Consider the following 17,960-nt stretch of genomic DNA (forward strand, 5'->3'; position numbering starts at 1 on the left):
CGCGGGGCCGCCCTCAGCGCAGGGCCCAGCGGTGCGACTGGGGGCCTCGCCGCGGAGCCGGGCTCCCACGCCCTCCGAGACCGCCGGGCGCCCCCGCCCCGCCCCGCCCCCTCTAATCCCCTCCGCGGGCAGAGGCGAGGCAAGCCGCGGCCCCGCCTCCGGACCGCCCCCGGGGAGGGGCGTGTCCCCGCGCCCGAGCGGGCCAGAGCGGGCGTGGCCGGGGCGGGGCGGGGCGGGCGCAGGCCGGCCCCCACTGGCTGCCGCGCGCCGGGCAGCCCGGGCTCAGTGCGCGGCGGCGGCGGCGGCGGCGGCGGCGGCGGCGGCGGCAGCGGCGGCGGCGGCGCGGGCAGCTGGCGCCGCGCGGTCCAGCTCGGCCGGGCGCACGGACGCACCGCCGAGCCGACGGCCGGTGGGACGGGGCGCAGGCGCTGGGCCGGCGGGCAGCGAGCGCGAGCCAGAGCCGCGCTCAGTGAGTCGGGCGCCCGCTGCTGCCAGGTCGGTGCGTGGGGACCCGGCGGGCGCGAGGGGACCAGGCGGGCGCGCGGCAGGTCCAGAGCGCGCGGCGGGCTCGGATCCCGAGCGGTCTCTGCGGCGGGGCCCGGCCGGGGCGCGGGCTTCCAGCTCTGGAAAGTTTGCAGCCGCCGCCGCCGCCGCCCTGGGAGGGCTCTGCAGCAGCCAGGGAGGGAAGGGGGAGGGAGGGACCGCGGCGGGGAGGCGGCGGCCGGCGCCAGGCGGCCCGGGAGCCCTGGGCGGCGGCGGCGGGCGGGGCGGACGGGGATCGGAGGGGCCGGGGCGCAGGAGCCCTGCCACCGCCGCCTCCGCCCCTGCGCGCCCGAGTAACGAGTTGCCTGCCTCCTCCAACAGACTCCCGAGTGGCGCCCTCCCGCCGGTGCCAGAACCGGGCCATGGGGGGCAGCATGCTGGCGCGCGCCGCCTGAGGACGTCGTAACACCCGCCCCAGCTATGGGCGCTCCGGCTTGCGCCCTCGCGTTCTTTGTGGCCGTGGCAGTCGTGATGACCGGCGCTGTCTCCGGGTCCCCGGGCATGGAGCAGCGCGTCGTGCGGAGAGCAGCAGGTACGGAAGGACCCGACGGGTGCTGGGGAGGGCACTGGGCCCCGGCAGGCAGAAGCGTCGGGGCCGGGGAACGGGCGCCTGGGTGGGTGTGGGGCGCCGGAGATCTGAATGGGCCCCAGGGCTTGCTCTGGGCTGGCATAGCGGGGCCAGCGTCCGGGTTTCTGCCGCCCTCCCTCCCCGGGGATCGGGGCCAGAGCTGGCGCGGCAGTTTGTGGGGCGCCTGGAGCCGCAGGGCTGCCACCCAAGTGCGAGGCTGCGGCGGCGAGCCGGGCACCGCGGTGGCGTCCGCAACCCCCGCCCCCAGCGGTTCCCCAGTGGGGCGCAGCCTGTTTCTGGGCGCTGTCGGGGAGGGCTCGGGGACTGCGTTTCCACGATTCCTATTGTTCCGCGGGTTCTGCACTGACGGACACTTTCTGCTGTTGGTGCCTCTCCCCCAGCCCCCTTCGGGCCCCAGTTCGTGGCCAGCTTCAGCCAAAGCGAGAGGTTGGACTTTGGAGGGAGGGTATGAGAGTGCGTCAGCCCGGGGCCGGGCCCCAGCCCCTCAGTGGCCTGCATGACCAGGTGACACCTAGTGCCTCCGTTTCCCCCCACCCAGCTCTCATGCCCTGTGAGTTAAGATGACTGCCCCCAGGGGTGTGCAGCGAACGCCAGGCGGGGGCCGGGAGGTGAGAGGGCGGATGTCCGAGCGATGTGGAGCCGCGGAACCCCGCTGGCGGTCAAGGTCCAGCGGGACGTCGAGGGTCTGCGAGGAGGGCCCGTAGAGCCTGGGCAGGGGCGGGGCGGGAGCGCGTCTTCGCACCGGGCCCTGACCCGCACACGCACAAGGCCCTCGAGGTGCAGCGCGCGCTGACCCACGCTGCGCCCGGCCGAGCGCTCCGGGTGCCCACGCCCCGCACACGCGCTGCCAGGCCCCCGGCGGCGGCCGGGCAGAGAGGGGAGGCCGTAGGGAGCCCGCCCCCTGGAGACCGCCAACTCCGGGGCGCTGGCGAGGACCGGCGCGGGCGAGGGGGCTGCGCGCACCGCTGTCCCCAGCCCGGCGGCGGCGTGGAGGAAGGCCTTCGCCCGGTGAGCTCACGCCCCACCCGGGCGAGACCCGAACAGCCGCTCCTTTGTACCTCGGCGCGGCCACAGACCGCGCATTGATGGCGGCCGGGCCTCGCGGGGAGGTGTGAGTCGAGCGGCTGCGGGCGCGCAGTGCCAGGGAGGCGGCGGCCGCGGGCTGGACGGAGGCAGATGGCGGCCCGCCCCTCCCTGCGTCCCCCGCGCCCCTTCCTCCGGCGGCGGCTGCGGCCTCTCGGAACAATGTCATTTTTTTATGAATGAAAGTGGGCTCGGCGCTTGAATGTGCGTGTCATTCAGCGGCGTGACAGAGGCCGTCGGGAGGTCAGGGCGCGCTTTTAGCGCTTGCTAGGGCGGCCCCCGCTTCCAGGGGCGCAGAATAGGCGGCCGCGGGGGGAGCCCCGAATTAGCATTTGCATTCAGATAAAGATATTACTCCCTACGGCCGGGGAATGTCAACTAGCCCCGGGGGAGGGGGCGGTGGGCGGAGCTCCAGACCTCCCGGACCCCCTGCGGCGCGGAGGTGGGGCAGTGGCCCCCTCCTTCCCCGCCTCGGGGAACTGGCAGCGCCCCCACCAGATGCGCGCCTGGGGGAGAGCGTTCTGAGGACCCCCCCAGGGGCTGGGGTGCCCGCTCACCGGGGCCCCTGTCCCCGCAGTAAAGTTGGTGAAACAGGTAGTGAGTTGATAGGTCAATAAACCTAATCCGGTTCCTGAAGGAGCTGGGCCACGGGCCAGGCAGTAAAAATACAAAGGCCTCGTGAAATTTACAAAGGTCCCAGCCTGGCACTTTCCCGGGGACCATAAATTACGGAGCCGGAGCTGGCAGGGGTCACGGACACTGGGGAAGGTGTCCGCCGCTGGACTGCCCTGGCCACCCCAGGCCCCGCCAGGGCGGCCTCCATCTCCGCACGAAGCCACTGGCCGGGGGGGGGGGGGGGGGGGGGGGCCCGCCAGGCAGGAAGGTTGTTGGGGGCCCACCCGGCCAGGAGGGGCCTGGCGGGGCGGTGAGGGCACTTCCCAGGAAGGCGCTGGCGGCACCCTCCCCCACCTGCTCCTCCTCAGGGCTGGACTTTGAGCCCCGCGGGCCTCTGGGTGGTTCATTAACCTGCGCTGAGCCTGAGGCTGGACCTCTGGCCTCTGAGCCCCTGCACTGAGCCAAGGGTGCCCCCACCCCCCCAGGCCCTCAAGTCCCACCTGGGGCCCTATCTGGGGCCTGGTGCGCCCCATTTTACAGTTGAACCTAGAGAGGAACTAGGGGTCTCCTTGAGGAGGTAGGCGGGGCGTCTGCCCAGGTACCGGTTTGGGGGAGCGGGTGGCCAGGCCGGCCTGAGTGATTTACAAGTGAATGAACGGTGAGGAGCCTCTTCAGGCTGGGGGACCGGGGGGCTCCCTGACCCCAGGCCCTGCTGGGCCTGAGGCTGCTGGCTGCCCAGCCTGGTTCTGGTTGCTTTCCTGCAGCCTCAGTTTCCTCGCTCGTGCAGGATAACGGAAGGGCTGCTGGAGGATTAGGCTGCATAATCCTGTAAGCCCTCATTAGCCCGCCAGGCCTCCGGATCCCACCCCTTTCTTTTTCTCACTTTGTTACGAAACTTTTCATATTGTTTCCGGGTGGGGAGGGGACTGGGGAGGCAGGAAGGCCATGACTTCACAGTCCCTTTGGGGCGCACCTCCCGGCCATTTAAAGCATGTACCTGGCATCAGAGACCTTCACCCACATCCAGAGCCAGAGGGCTTTGCTCTTCCTCTGTCGTCAGGTCCAGACGCCTCCTCTGAATCGGGTCTGGATTTGATGCTTGTTCCCTGGGGTCTCCTCCAGGCCCCTCTCGTGGAGGGTGGCCCGACCCCTGCACACCCCACATGCATTGAGCGGGTCTCAACTAGTGACCCCAAACCGGGAGCGAGTTCCCCCAGCAGGGGTCGCGGCCCTCCGGAGCAGGCTGGCTCCACTCCGGCTGCGGCCTGGTGGACATCAATCTTGGGGTGTAGCCCTGGGGCAGGGGGGTCTCGCGCCCCCTATTTTCACCAGCTCCAGTGCTTTAACTGCTTGTGGTGGCCCCCTTGGCCTGCCAGTGGGGGAAACTGAGTCACGGGGCCCGTGAGTGGCAGATTCAGGAGGATTCTGGGCCTGGGAGACGCACCCGAAGGCCCGGCTTGGCCCCTCCAGGACACAGTACCCCTTGGCGGCCCCCTCACCGAGCTCAGGCCTTTGGCGGGGGTGCAGGCTGGAACAGGTGCTGTGGGACCCACGGGGGCGGACATTCCACCTCTGCCCACCCCCGCATGGCACGTGGGCACCCACCGTGGCACAGAGGACATTTGTCTTCCGACGTGTGTGGCGCCAGTGCCTGTGTGGGTGTGGACGGGCCCCCTTTTGTTGATCAAGAAAGCCTCCTTCCTGAGGCCATTGTGGTGGGAGCTGAGGAGCCCACAGCATGTGCCCTCACCGCCCCTAGGCAGAGTGCCCCCTCGGGCCCTGCCCGTCACTCTGTCCCCCCGCCTGACGCCGCCCCCCCTTGGCGTTGCCTGGTCTCCCCCGGGTCCTCTGTGGTGCAGAGTGGATTGGATCTGCAGGAAGTGGAGGTGCTCCTGCCGTCCCGGCCCTGGTCCGGAGGTCCCTGGCCTCTACGGCCACCTAGTGGGGCAGGGTCCTGGGCAGGTCCGGGGCTGGCCCTCGGCGGAGTGCTGGGTCCTCCCAGCCCCCTGCTGGACCAGGTTGAAGTGAATACTTGTGCGGATGGCTTGACCTGCCTTTGCCACCCAGACCAAACCGGAACCAACCACTGTTGCCCTTGGGCCAGGGCCTGGGGCTGAGGCAGCCACAGCCAGCCTGTTCTCGGCCTTCTGGGGGGCCTCAGCCGGCTCCTGGCACTGGGTGGTCCCCACATAACACCGTGGCCGGGACTGGGGGTCTGAAAGTCAGGCCAGGAGCCCCCTGACTGTGGGGACCCTGGGAATGCAGACCCCATGGGCACTTCAGGGACCCTCCTGGTGGGCGCCGAGCTTGTGGAACCTCCTGAGGTGGGGGGCAGAATGGGGCCCGTCAGAGGAGCCAGGGACTGGCGTGGCCAGAACGGGCAGCTGGGCCCTCAAATCTAGGCCGTGCGTCGGCAGAATGACAAGTAACGGTGTGACCAACCCAGCTGGGTCTGCGTGGTGGGACCACCCACCCCTGTCCCGGGCCCAAAGCCCAGGCTGCCTGCCTGCGCCGTGCATTGTCCAGCTCTGGCAGGGAGACTTGGGGGGGCTGGTCAGCCCCTGGGTCCCAGGCCTTGTTGGCCCCTTGGGATCTGGGCAGCCACTGGTCAGGGGAGGGGCGCAGGGGCCACAGTGGACATCCGCCCTCGGCAAGGACCCTCCACCCCGACTTCTCGGCACCTGCGGGGAGAGGTGGGCTGGGCCTCCTCAGCCCGGCCTGGCGGTGCCTGCTCTGGCCTCGCCGCCAGCCGAGTCTGCAGTCTTCCTCCCCTCGCCTGTGTCCTCATCTGTAAGATGAGGGGTCCTAAGTCCCCTCACCCCACTGGCCTGTGAGGCCCCACTGGCCACAACTGGTACCGTGTCTGTGTATTTCTAGTCTCCTTCTGGGTATGTGTTCTCTCTGATTTACTGCGGAGGTGTAGTCGGAGTCGGGGCTTAGGCCGTCCATGCCCCTGAGAGCCTCCACTCTGGGCTGGCCTTGCCAGCGTCAGCTTGGGGCTCTTGTGGAAGGCTTGGGGGTGTTGTCTGACTGCGGCGCTCCCTTCTGGGGCTGGGCAGGTCCCGAACTGGTTTTGAAGCCAAGATGAGGGGTGGGGGGCCCCAGGTGGGAATCCCCTCCTGGGATGAATTGTCTTGTCACTACCCCGCTCGTCCCCACCTCCGAGCCTCTGTTTTAGCTGAGGTCGGCCAAGCACAGCACGCCCACCTCCTGCTTCGCTGCTGCCCGTGAGGTCGGAGCGGATGCTGCATTTCTAAATCACTGAAAAGAATCAAAGGAAAATTGGACACTCGGAAACTGGAGTGTTCCGGGTCTACAGACAGTGCTGGACTGGGGCGGCCCCTCCCGCTTCCTCACGTGTCCTCTACATAAGCGCTACCACAGCAGGGTCGTCCTCGGGACGGAGACCTGGTGGCACTATGAACAGTGCCCGTGCCCCGGCCCTGTGGGACAGTCGGCAGGACCACAGGCTCTTCCGTCTCCTGGGCCCACCTCAGCCCCCACAGGCCCCAGATGGCCCCTGGCGCGTGCGGTGCCACAGTGCGGGGTGCGGAGCCCCCGGCGCCCCTGGTTTGGGGGGCGCCTGCCTCATGGGCCCCCATCTTGCCCGCAGAGGTCCCGGGCCCTGAGCCTGGCCAGCAGGAGCTGGTCTTCGGCAGCGGGGACACCGTGGAGCTGAGCTGCCACTGGCCCGCGGGGGCGCCCTCAGGGCCCACGGTCTGGGTGAAGGACGGCGTGGGGCTGGCGCCCTCAGACCGCATCCTGGTGGGGCCGCAGCGGCTGCAGGTGCTCAACGCCTCCCACGAGGACGCCGGGGCCTACAGCTGCCGCCAGCGCCTCACGCAGAGTGTCCTGTGCCACTTCGCCGTGCGCGTGACAGGTAGGGCCCGCTGGGGCCCACGACGCTCCCGAGGGTCCTGGTGGTCTTGGGGGAGGGGAGGCCCCCGGGAGGCGTCGGAGCGAGGGCCCCCTGCCTGCTCGCAGGGCCACCTCCCATATTTCCCTCTCGCCTGCGCTACAGATGCTCCGTCCTCAGGAGACGATGAAGATGGGGAAGACGAGGCTGAAGACACAGGTGAGCCCGGGTTCCAGGCGCGCAGGGCTGCCCAGGGCTGGGGACCGACCTGCCACTGGGGCCCTGCTCACCAGCCAGGGGAGAGACCGAGGTCTGGGGGCCACCTCCGTGGGGGCCCCTTAGCGTGGGGTGGCGGCGATGCGTGCCCAGCTCTGGGCTCCGGGTGGCAGGTGACGGGTGGGATGGGGCACCGTGCTGTGGGGAGGGGACCGGGGACCGGGGCTCCAGGAGCAGCCGGGGGGCCGGTGTGGCCGGGGCTGGGGCAGTGAGGCCTGTGGGCGAGGTGGCCCGTCCCACGTGTGACTGAGACAGGGCAGGCGGCAGCGGACAGAGGGGTTAGGGCCGGTGGGGGGCGACTGAGGCAGTGCGGGTGGGAGAGGGGCGTGGCGCTGAGCAGCAGGGACAGCAGGTCCCGGCACATTCGCTGTGAAGGGGCTGCGGCGGTGCTTTCCGGTGACAGGCTGAGGGTGACAGCGCCTGGAACAGTGAGCAGCATGGGCTTTGCCCAGCGGGCGGGGGCCGGTTCAGGGAGGTGGCGTCTGGTTTTGGAGGAGCTGAGTTTGAGATGCCCCGAGATGTGGGACGGGGGTGAGGGCCCTGGCGGGCGCCCCGCCGCCTCCCGCCTGTCCCCTGTGTGTCCCGCTCACTCTGGCTGTCCCAGGCAGGGGGTTGGCGTTCTTCTTCCTGAGTGGGCTCAGGGGCCACTCAGCAGGGTTGCTGGCAGAGCTGCCTTCCTGAAGGCATCGCGGTCTCCAGTCCCAGGGAACAGCCCCTCCCTGCCGGGCTCCCTGGGCCACCCTGGGGTCTCTGACACTGGCCCCCGGAGCTCTGGAGGCGCCTCCCCCCGGCGCCTGCCCACACTGCTCCCCACCCGGGCTTCAGCACCCTCTCGGAGGTGGCTGCACGGATGGCAGCAGGGTCGCGGGGAAGGGCTCCCTCCCTCCTGGGGACACCCACCCAGCCTCCCCGTGGTGGGAATGCAGCCTCACCCCAACCCCAAGGGAGAAAAGCCAGTTGGGCTGTGAGGGTGGGGGTGGGATGGTCCTGGAAAACAGGATGGGGGAGCAGGGCCTCCCAGACACCCTTTCACCGCGTCCCCACCTGGTGCCCATGGTGTGGAGAGTGGCTCCTGGCCGGTCTCAAGGCTCCGGGTTTTGCGGGTGGCTGGGTCTTGCCTCCTGGTAAGCTCCCAAGGCCTGGCCCTGCCCGTGCATCCAGCCGGGCTTCCTAGCCCGGCGTGACCTGGTCCCTCTGCGGGCTGCGTCTCCCCTCTGGTGGGCCTGCCTGGGTGGGTGGGTGCTCCCCTGGGAGGACACCTTTGTGTCGTGAAGGCTCCTGGGCCGTAGTGTGGCGCCCGGGGTCCTCTCGGCTGGAGGAGGCGCTTGAGGGAAGTGGACGGGAAGGGAGGGGACCTGGCTTTTGAATGCCGGGAGGTGGCACTGAGGCCACCGAAGGCTCGTCCAGCCCAGGCAGGGGTCTTCGAAAGGCTGACCTTTCCTACACAGGAGGGGAGACTGAGGCTGGCGCGGGGCAGGCAGGCCTCTACTCCCACCCTGGTCACAGCCTTCCCGTGCCCCTCTGCCAGCAGGGGCCCCTTACTGGACGCGGCCCGAGCGGATGGACAAGAAGCTGCTGGCCGTGCCGGCGGCCAACACGGTTCGCTTCCGCTGCCCAGCCGCCGGCAACCCCACCCCGTCCATCTCCTGGCTGAAGAACGGCAAGGAGTTCCGAGGCGAGCACCGCATCGGGGGCATCAAGGTGGGCCCGGCGGGGGGCGCTGGGGCCTCGGCGCCGGCCAGCAGGGCACAGCCCGCCGTCCGCTCACCCGTGTCCCCCTGCAGCTACGGCACCAGCAGTGGAGCCTGGTCATGGAGAGCGTGGTGCCTTCGGACCGCGGCAACTACACGTGCGTCGTGGAGAACAAGTTCGGCAGCATCCGGCAGACGTACACTCTGGACGTGCTGGGTGAGGCCCGGGCTGGCGGGTGTGGGCGGCAAGCGGACGCGGGTCAGGCAGCCTCTGAGCGCCCCCTGTCCCGCAGAGCGCTCCCCGCACCGGCCCATCCTGCAGGCGGGGCTGCCCGCTAACCAGACGGCGGTGCTGGGCAGCGACGTGGAATTCCACTGCAAGGTGTACAGCGACGCGCAGCCCCACATCCAGTGGCTCAAGCACGTGGAGGTGAACGGCAGCAAAGTGGGGCCCGACGGCACGCCCTATGTCACGGTGCTCAAGGTGGGCCCCGCCGCGCCGCTGGCTGGGTGGGGCAGGCGGGCTGGGGCGGGGGGGGGGGGGGGTGCTCCTTGCAGGTGAGCCGTCAGGCCCGGCCCCGCGGGGGCCCCCTTCGCCGGGGACAGGGAGGGCATCCCAGGCAGGAGGCCTGTCGTGTTTAAAGGACGGGGGTCGCGGGGCACAGGCTTTGGACCTGCGGGGAGAAGCAGCGGGGGGTCGGCTCGGGAGATGGAGCCCGGCCCGGCACGCCAGGACCTACAGTGAGCCCTGTGTCCTTGCGCCCTTGTCTGCCTTCAGACGGCCACCCGCCCACCTCGCTGGGCCCTCAGGGCAGGACCACCTGAGCTTTGTTCCCACGGCCCCGGCGGTGGGGGACCCCCGAGTTGGGGTGATCGCGACACTTGCAGCCCAAAGAGAAACATCTGTTTAGAAACGAGATGGGCCTGCGGGGTGGGAGCAGGGGTCCAGACTAGCCGCGGGGCGGTACCCGGGTGCTCTCGGCCCAGCCGTGTGGCAGCCGGGGCCCCCGCGGTGGGCAGCTCCAGTGCCCTGGGAGGGCCTCTCTGAGCGCCACCAGCCAGGGCTGCGCTCCGGGCTGTTGGGGTGGATGAGGGGAAGGCGCATCTGCCGAGACGACAGCCGCCGCTGTGAGGTGCCTGCAAGCCGCCTCCAGGCAGCCTTCCTAGCTGGCACAGCCTAGTCTGCCCATCCATTCCTTGGGGGTCTCAGAGCCTCAGAGCCTGGGGTCTAGACAGGCCCGCTCCTGCGCGGCCACTTCCATGCCCGGCGGGGCTTCCGCGCCTGAGCCGGGTCTCTTGTCCCTGCAGTCGTGGATCAGTGAGAGTGTGGAGGCCGACGCGCGCCTCCGCCTGGCCAATGTGTCCGAGCGCGACGGGGGCGAGTACCTCTGTCGAGCCTCCAATTTCATAGGCGTGGCTGAGAAGGCCTTTTGGCTGCGTGTTCACGGGCCCCAAGCAGGTAACAACTCTGTCCCACGCCTGCCTGGCACGCCGAGCTCCAGCTCCGACGCCCTGGCCCTGCGCCCACCCGCACGCCCCGCCGCTCGTGCCCCGTCCCCGGCTCACACTCTGCTCCTGGCGTGGCCACATCTGCGCCGCCGCCTCTCTGGCCTCCGCCGTGACGGCCTGCTTTGAGCCCCCGTGGCCTGTGCTGACCCGCCTGCACCCCCCCCCCCCCCGCCCAGAGGACCTCAGCCCCGAGGCCGGGCCGGAGTCCGTCTTCCGCTGCTCTGGCTCTCGCGCTCTCCCTCCATCCCTCTCTCTGGCCCCTGCTCCCACTGCGGCTCACTTCCTGCCCGTCTCCGTGTCGCCTGCCCGCCCGCCTGCCCCTCCTGGTGCGCGCTAACCCCTCCTGCTGTGCTGCTGGTCGCACGCCTGGCTCACCTGGGACAGAGGACTTGCCGGTGGAGGGACTGGCTTCGGGCTCGGTGTGGACGCACGAGGCAGGGGGCCCCCGGCCGCCATGGCCGTGGCCGTGGTGGTGGTGGCGGCGTTTTCCTTGCAGCCTGGCTGGATCGTCGCCGCGTGGACTCTGGCTGTGGTGCCCGCGGGAGGTGCTGGCGCTCTCCTATCGCGCTCTGTTCTTTCTTTGTAGACGGCGGGCGCTAACACCACCGACAAGGAGCTAGAGGTTCTGTCCTTGCACAATGTCACCTTTGAGGACGCGGGGGAGTACACGTGTCTGGCGGGCAATTCTATCGGGTTTTCCCATCACTCTGCGTGGCTGGTGGTGCTGCCAGGTACCAGCTCCTGCTGCACTCGCTCTGCGCCTGTCCTCTCGGGGCTGCAGCTCGGGACACGCCAACGCCATCGGGAACAGGCAGGGGACTGCAGAGCCCCCGAGCCAGGCCCTGTGCCCGGTATGGGGACAGAGCCCACACGGCCCTGTCTTGGCCCAGAGGGCCTCCCTCGAGCGCCCCATCCCCACGGGGTCCCCAGCAGCCGATGCGATGGCTTTGGTGTCTCCCGGGTGGCGGGTGAGGGTGCCGCTGGCTCCGCTGGGCTCTTTCTGTCCTGGGTCTGCCCCTCCTGGCCCAGGTATTTCTGGCTGCTGGACCTTCAACGAGTAGGCCCTTCAGGCCTCAGCACTCGCACCAGGGGAGCTGAGCCCCCGGCCCGGCCCAGGGTGGCCCGCGGGGGCTCCTGAGAGGCTGGGCCAGGCCCCCAACGCCCGTGTCTTTGCAGCTGAGGAGGAGCTGGTGGAGGCTGGTGAGGCTGGCAGTGTGTACGCAGGTGTCCTCAGCTACGGGGTGGGCTTCCTTCTCTTCATCCTGGTGGTGGCCGCTGTGGCCCTCTGCCGCCTGCGCAGCCCCCCCAAGAAGGGCCTGGGCTCGCCCGCCGTGCACAAGGTCTCCCGCTTCCCGCTCAAGCGACAGGTAACAGAAAGTAGATACCAGGTTCCGAGCCGCCCGTGCCCCTGCCCCGGCCTCCTGGGCTCCCACGCTCAGTCCCCTTCCTAGTGTCAAGGCCCGGGGCCTGCCGGGGGACAGCCCCTCTGCTGTGGGGGGTGCCGAGCCCTCACTGGTCTCTGTGGTCACCGCACAGAGCCGGGTCACTCTGGGCACAGGACATTTTAGAAGTCTTCGCTCAGTGCTGTGCAGGAGTCAGGCAGCCATCCCAGGCCCGGCCTCGGCCTACGGTCCGAGGGGGCCGCACCCTCGCCCCTGCGCCCCGGTCGTGCGGCCCCGCAGCACCAACCTGCCCCTGCTGACCCAAGCAGGTGTCCTTGGAGTCCAGCTCGTCCATGAGCTCCAACACGCCGCTGGTGCGGATCGCCCGGCTGTCCTCGGGGGAGGGCCCCGCGCTGGCCAACGTCTCTGAGCTCGAGCTGCCCGCCGACCCCAAGTGGGAGCTGTCCCGGGCCCGGTCAGTGGTGTGCGAAGGCCTGGGGCCCTGGCCCGGGGGGGCGGGAGGCGCACACACGGTGGGGGCCAGTGGTGGGGAGGGGCCCCACTCAGACCTGGCTGCATTCAGATGGGAATCAGGTAGGCCACTGCCGGAGATGGGGCTGGGGCGTGGCGGGGAGGACCCGCCCCAGGAAGTGCTCTCATCGGCCCAGAGGCCGGGGTCAAGGTCCTCCAGCATGAGCACGGTCGCCGGGGCGAGGGTGGTGGGCTTCCTGGAGGCGGTGGCACTGCACCTCAGGCTGCCTAGGACAGTGCCTCGAGCGGGCGGGCGTGCTCATCGCTTCTCTGCTTTTGCCGCCAGGCTGACTCTGGGCAAGCCTCTCGGGGAGGGCTGCTTCGGCCAGGTGGTCATGGCGGAGGCCATCGGCATCAACAAGGACCGGGCTGCCAAGCCCGTCACGGTGGCGGTGAAGATGCTGAAAGGTGAGGGAGGGGCGTGGCGAGGGGAGCCTGGACAAGGCTGGGGCGGCCCAGCCTGACAGACCCCCTCCCCGCGCAGATGACGCCACAGATAAGGACCTGTCGGACCTGGTGTCCGAGATGGAGATGATGAAAATGATCGGGAAGCACAAGAACATCATCAACCTGCTGGGCGCCTGCACGCAGGGCGGTGGGTGCTGGGCCCGCGGCGGGCGGCGGGCGGCCCCCAGGTGCAGCCCGCTCTGAGACCCCGGTGCTCGCAGGGCCCCTGTACGTGCTGGTGGAGTACGCGGCCAAGGGCAACCTGCGGGAGTACCTGCGGGCGCGGCGGCCCCCGGGCACGGACTACTCCTTCGACACTTGCCGGCTGCCCGAGGAGCAGCTCACCTTCAAGGACCTGGTTTCCTGCGCCTACCAGGTGGCGCGGGGCATGGAGTACCTCGCCTCGCAGAAGGTGAGCGCCGGCGGGGCCGGGCCGGGCGGGGGGCGGAGGGAGCAGCCGGTGGCGACCGCCTCAACCGCCGTCCTGTGCCCAGTGCATCCACAGGGACCTGGCCGCCCGCAATGTGCTGGTGACCGAGGACAACGTGATGAAGATCGCGGACTTTGGCCTGGCCCGCGACGTGCACAATCTCGACTACTACAAGAAGACCACCAATGTGAGCCCGGCCTGGGGGGGTGGGGGGCTCAAGCCGGGAGCCAATGTGAGCCCGGCCTGGGGGGGTGGGGGCTCAAGCCGGGAGCCAATGTGAGCCCAGCCTGGGGGGGTGGGGGCTCAAGCCGGGAGCCAATGTGAGCCCGGCCTGGGGGGGGTGGGGGCTCAAGCCGGGAGGGCGCCTGGCGGTCAGCAAACCCCGTTCCTCCTCCCAGGGCCGCCTGCCCGTGAAGTGGATGGCGCCCGAGGCCTTGTTTGACCGCGTCTACACCCACCAGAGTGACGTGTACGTGGCCCCCCGACCCGGGCGGGGGTGGGGTGGGGAGCCGGGCGGGGCACAGGCCACACCAGGGCAGGGGCCGGGGAGCTGTGGGGCAGAGCCGGGCACCATCGGTAGCCCCCTGCGCCCCACTGGGGCCTGTCCTGTGGCTTCCGCAGGCACGGGGGACCGCGGGCGGCAGGGTGGGCTGACGGTGCCGCGCCCCCCGCCGCCCACAGCTGGTCCTTCGGTGTCCTACTCTGGGAGATCTTCACGCTGGGGGGCTCGCCGTACCCCGGCATCCCCGTGGAGGAGCTCTTCAAGCTGCTGAAGGAAGGCCACCGCATGGACAAGCCGGCCAACTGCACGCACGATCTGTGAGCGCGCCCTGCCTGTCACCTCGGGACCCCGCTGGGCCCCACTGAGCCCCGCCCCCGGGCAGGGGGAGGGCCGGCCTCGAGGCTGTTCCCAAGGGAGGGGGACGGGCGCGGTGTGCGGGCGCAGGGCAGGGCCCACCCGAGTGCTGCCCCCAGGTACATGATCATGCGCGAGTGCTGGCACGCCGTGCCCTCCCAGAGGCCCACCTTCAAGCAGCTGGTGGAAGACCTGGACCGTGTGCTCACCGTTACATCCACCGACGTGAGTGCGGGCCCCACCGCCGCCCCCCGCCCACCCCCCGCCCCGGGCCTGAGCGGCTCGGGCGTTGGAGGTGGTGTAGCACTGACCGCGCCCCCACCCCGGCCCGCTCGCAGGAGTACCTCGACTTGTCGGTGCCCTTCGAGCAGTACTCGCCGGGCGGCCAGGACACCCCCAGCTCCGGCTCCTCAGGGGACGACTCCGTGTTCGCCCATGACCTGCTGCCCCCGGCCCCACCAGGCAGCGGGGGCTCGCGGACGTGAAGGGCCGCGGCCTGCGGGCCAAGCCCCCATCAACGTGAGAGCGGACCCCAGCCCGCCGTGCTGCCGCTGGTGTGCCGTGACCAACGGGTCTCGCCGGCCTGGGCTCAAGACCTGGAACTGGTGGACAGATGGACAGACAACTTCCACATGTGTGCACTCGTGTGTGCTCTGGGGTCCCCGGTGTGCCCGCCCTGCTGTACGGTGACCTCCTGGCCACCTGGGCCGGCAGCACCGGTGGACCGGACGTAGAATGTAAGGGGCTCCTCCCGTGGGGCTCTCAGGGCAAGGAGCCGGGCCCCTCCCCAGGCTCCCCTGACCCCTGCTGCCACCCCACAGGGAGCATCGGGGCGGGCCGGGCTCCAGTGTCCAGAGTGGGCTGAGGCCCCCCCTCCAAGTGCCCAAGCTGAGCCTACAGGGAAGCCCCCGTGTGGCGCACCTCCTACCCAAGTGGCACCTTGCGCCTGGGGTGAGTGTTAGCGGCTCCCCACCTCCAGGCCTCCCCACTTCCCACCTTGACCCTCAGAGACTGAAATTACGGGTACCTGAAGGCGGGAGCCTTTAACTTCTATCCGAAAGGTTTATTCCAGAAATGAGTGTACATTTATATAAATAGATGCGTGTATATGATATACACATACATATATATATAAATATCTATATGGAAGAAGGAAGGCTGGTACAACTGAGGCACGGGGCCCTGAGGGTGCAGGGGCCGGGGTGCCCTAGTCGAGGGAGGCGCCCTGGGGGCTCGCTGTTGAGACGCAAAAACCAGCAGAGGTTGGAGGGGCTCTTCTGGCACCGCAGTTTTGTTTTAAAAATTGTTCCTGGACCTGTATGTTTGTAAAGCTATTTATCGACCCCCAGAGCCTGTGTCCCCGTCACTCCCCAGGCTCCTAGCATTCAGCCAGCTGCACGGCAGAGGCTTAAGTTTTAACTTATTAACAGTGAGATGGTTTATGCTTTGTTTAGGGGCATTGCTGAGGGTGTGTCCAGCCCACACCCCAAGGCCAGAGCCAGCCCCCTGATATCCTAAAGGGTCGTTAATAGTTTGAGATGATTCTGAGGGGATATTTTATTTCCTTTGGTCTTCTTTTGCAGGAGAAGTAGATTTCTATAGGATTTTTCTTTAGGAGATTTATTTTTTTAGACTTCAAAGCAAGCTGGTATTTTCATACAGGTTCTTCTAATTGCCATGTGTTCCAGGCGGGGAGGCAGTTTCGGGGTGGAGGGGGCAGCCCTGCATGCAGGTTCAGATGTTATTAGATGTTACAAGTTTATATATATCTATATATATAATTTATTGAGTTTTTACAAGAGGTATTTGCTGTAGATTTAACACTTCTTACGCAACGCTTCTAGACTTTTGTAGCCCGGACCGCTACCTTTCAAAGCTTGGGAGAGAAAGCCACAAATGCAGTTTTGTTACTTTTTGTACTGTTAATGGCCCTGAGTTTGGGCGGCTGTTCTCTGCTTGTCAGCGGGCTCGGGGTGGTCTCGGTTCTCAGGGCCCCCAGCCTTCTGGGGGCCAAAGGTGTTGGCCCAAACCAGCAGACGTGCTTTCCAAGAAATAAACAGACAACTGGTTCAGATCCATGCTTTCTTGTCTCCTGTCCTGGAGTCCCGGGCAGCTCCCGGGTACTCACTGCCCACCTGGGACAAGTCCTGTCATCTGTCCCCCTAGGAGGGAGGGGTCACTAGTTGCTGCTGGAGCAACAGCTGCAGGGGTGGGGACCCCAGACTAGACTGGATGCCTGGGTCTTGCGCTCTCCAAGGCTTTCCAGCCCAGGTCTTTGGCTCAGAGACGATGTGTCCTGGGCAGAGCTAGGGTGAGGGTGATCCGGTGTGCCCAGCTGCACGGGGGCCCGACGCTGGCAGGGTGGAACCTCAGGGTCACCAGTGGTCTTCGCTGCCTTGGTCGGGGGTCTCCAAGGGCAGGGAATGCAGGTGATGTGTTTGTGGGAGGGGGCAATGGGGAAATCCTCTGGGCCTGCCCATCCCCTATCTGTCCCCAGCTAGTGGAGTTCAGGGGCCCTGAGGGTCACATCCAGGTAACCTGTTGCTGGTTCCGAGGCCTCCCTCTCCTCACCCTGCCTCCTGGTGTCTGCCTACCCTGTCAGCTGGGGAGGGGGACGTTTCTAGGTGGGTCCCCCCCATGGAGCCCCATGTAAACAAAGCCCTCACCTGGCGCCCTGATTCAGTCGTCTGCACTCCTGGCCACACTCCTGCTCCTGGCTGGCTTCCCACCCCCTCCCGGGCCTGGCACCCGCCTTGGGCCCCACCATTGCCCCCTGCGCTCCGCCGCCACCACTCCTTCAGCTTTGGGCAGGTGCTGCATGCTGATGCCCGGCTCGTTGGGGTGCTGAGGACCCAGTGACAGCATCTGGGCCCGTCTACTGCACATCACAGCCCGAGGGAGAGGGAAGACCGAGAAGGGCACCCACCCAGCAGTGGTGGGAGTAAGTCTGGGAAGGCTTCGTGGAGGAGGCAGCAGTGCCCAGGCCAAGTGGGGGACTCGGGTGGATTCAGGGACAGGTGGCTATGCAGACTCACACCCTCCCTGGGACCCAGCGCTGCCCAAGGCTGGCTGTCCCTCCCCCCCAGCCCCTGCTTTGCCACCTGGTGCCCCTGCCTCTGTCCCTCGTGCCTCACGGTCTTAGACGGTGTGAACTTTTACTCTGGCTTCTAAGAAACTCGCTCCCCTTATTGCTGTGTCCAACTCACCTTCCAACTGAGGGGGTTTCTGGGGCCTCTTTCTGGAGAGCAGGGGAGGTTGCTAGGAGCTTGGTTCTGGATAACGATGCCGCCCAATACCTGACCCAACTCGGGAAAGCGCTCCCAGCCCCCAAGCCCCTCCAGCCTGCCAGAGACCCCGCGTTTGTGTCCAACGCTCGGGAGACACGCAGCGATAGTGACGGGGATGGCAAGGAGGCCAGCGAAGGCCAGAGCCTGGAGGGAGGCCAAGGCCAGGAGGCGGGGATGCGGCGAGGCGGGCGCAGTGCGGGGTCCTCTAGCGCAGGCCGGGCCGAGCCCCAGCTCTGCCCCCGGCCTCTCTCCTGCCTCAACCCGGCTGGGCTCCGGGTGCGCGCTCTGGACACCGAGGGGACTGGCTGCGGGCGAGGCGCGGCTTTCCGGGACACCGGACGGAGACCCGGGGGGGGGCGCTGGCCGGAGAGGGACGGGCCCAGGTGGGCAGGTTGGGGGGCCCGACAGGGGAGCCGCTCAGTCCTCCCCGGAACCTCCCCGCCCCTCCCCCGCCCCGCCCCTCCCCTCCCCAACACTGCCACGCCCCCTCGCCCGCCTGGCCCCGCCCCTCACCTCGGCCCCGCCTCCACCCGCGGCCCGGCGTCTTCTCAGAGCCCCAGGGCCGGTGGGGTCCGGCCCAGGCCCGGGGGCGGGCTGCTGGGGGGCTTAGGGAGCAAGGCGCCAACACTCCGCCCGCCCTCAGAGGGTCCGGAGCCCCCATTCTCAGACCTCTAGGTCCGGCCTTGCCCTCTGCCTTCCCCTCGCGGCCTGGGGTGACTCACCTGGTGTGTACGTCTGCACCTCTGTCCTGGCCCCCTGGCCTCCGGAATCTTGTCCCCCCCTGTAGTGTCGCCAGGCTGGACAGCGACCTCTCGGTGTCCTCTTCCCCAGGCGGGTGCCTGAATACACTCTGACGCAGTTGTCT

The 17,960-nt window shown here is 68.5% G+C and overlaps 1 protein-coding gene across 8 annotated transcripts; it reads left to right on the top strand.

Moving 5' to 3' along the window:
* The first annotated feature begins 360 nt into the window (after window positions 1-360).
* On the top strand, window positions 361-15,888 carry FGFR3 (fibroblast growth factor receptor 3). 8 transcript variants are annotated; one of them, XM_032633172.1, is made up of 18 exons: window positions 361-495; window positions 865-1,075; window positions 6,444-6,710; window positions 6,852-6,905; window positions 8,491-8,663; window positions 8,747-8,870; window positions 8,947-9,137; window positions 9,962-10,112; window positions 11,339-11,529; window positions 11,871-12,019; window positions 12,362-12,483; window positions 12,560-12,670; window positions 12,744-12,934; window positions 13,017-13,139; window positions 13,351-13,421; window positions 13,634-13,771; window positions 13,928-14,033; window positions 14,147-15,888. In XM_032633172.1, the coding sequence occupies exons 2-18, from the start codon at window positions 964-966 to the stop codon at window positions 14,291-14,293; spliced, it is 2,421 nt and encodes an 806-aa protein (XP_032489063.1). In that variant the 5' UTR covers window positions 361-495; window positions 865-963; the 3' UTR covers window positions 14,294-15,888. The 8 variants fall into 8 exon arrangements, with proteins under 8 accessions (XP_032489063.1, XP_032489069.1, XP_032489064.1 ...); XM_032633178.1 differs by lacking the exon at window positions 9,962-10,112 and adding an exon at window positions 10,749-10,893 and having other exon boundaries at window positions 11,874-12,019; window positions 14,147-14,373; XM_032633173.1 differs by having other exon boundaries at window positions 11,874-12,019; window positions 14,147-14,293.
* The last annotated feature ends 2,072 nt before the right edge of the window (window positions 15,889-17,960 follow it).

Source organism: Phocoena sinus, chromosome 5 (genome assembly GCF_008692025.1).
Source record: "Phocoena sinus isolate mPhoSin1 chromosome 5, mPhoSin1.pri, whole genome shotgun sequence".
In the NCBI taxonomy this organism is placed as follows: domain Eukaryota; kingdom Metazoa; phylum Chordata; class Mammalia; order Artiodactyla; family Phocoenidae; genus Phocoena; species Phocoena sinus.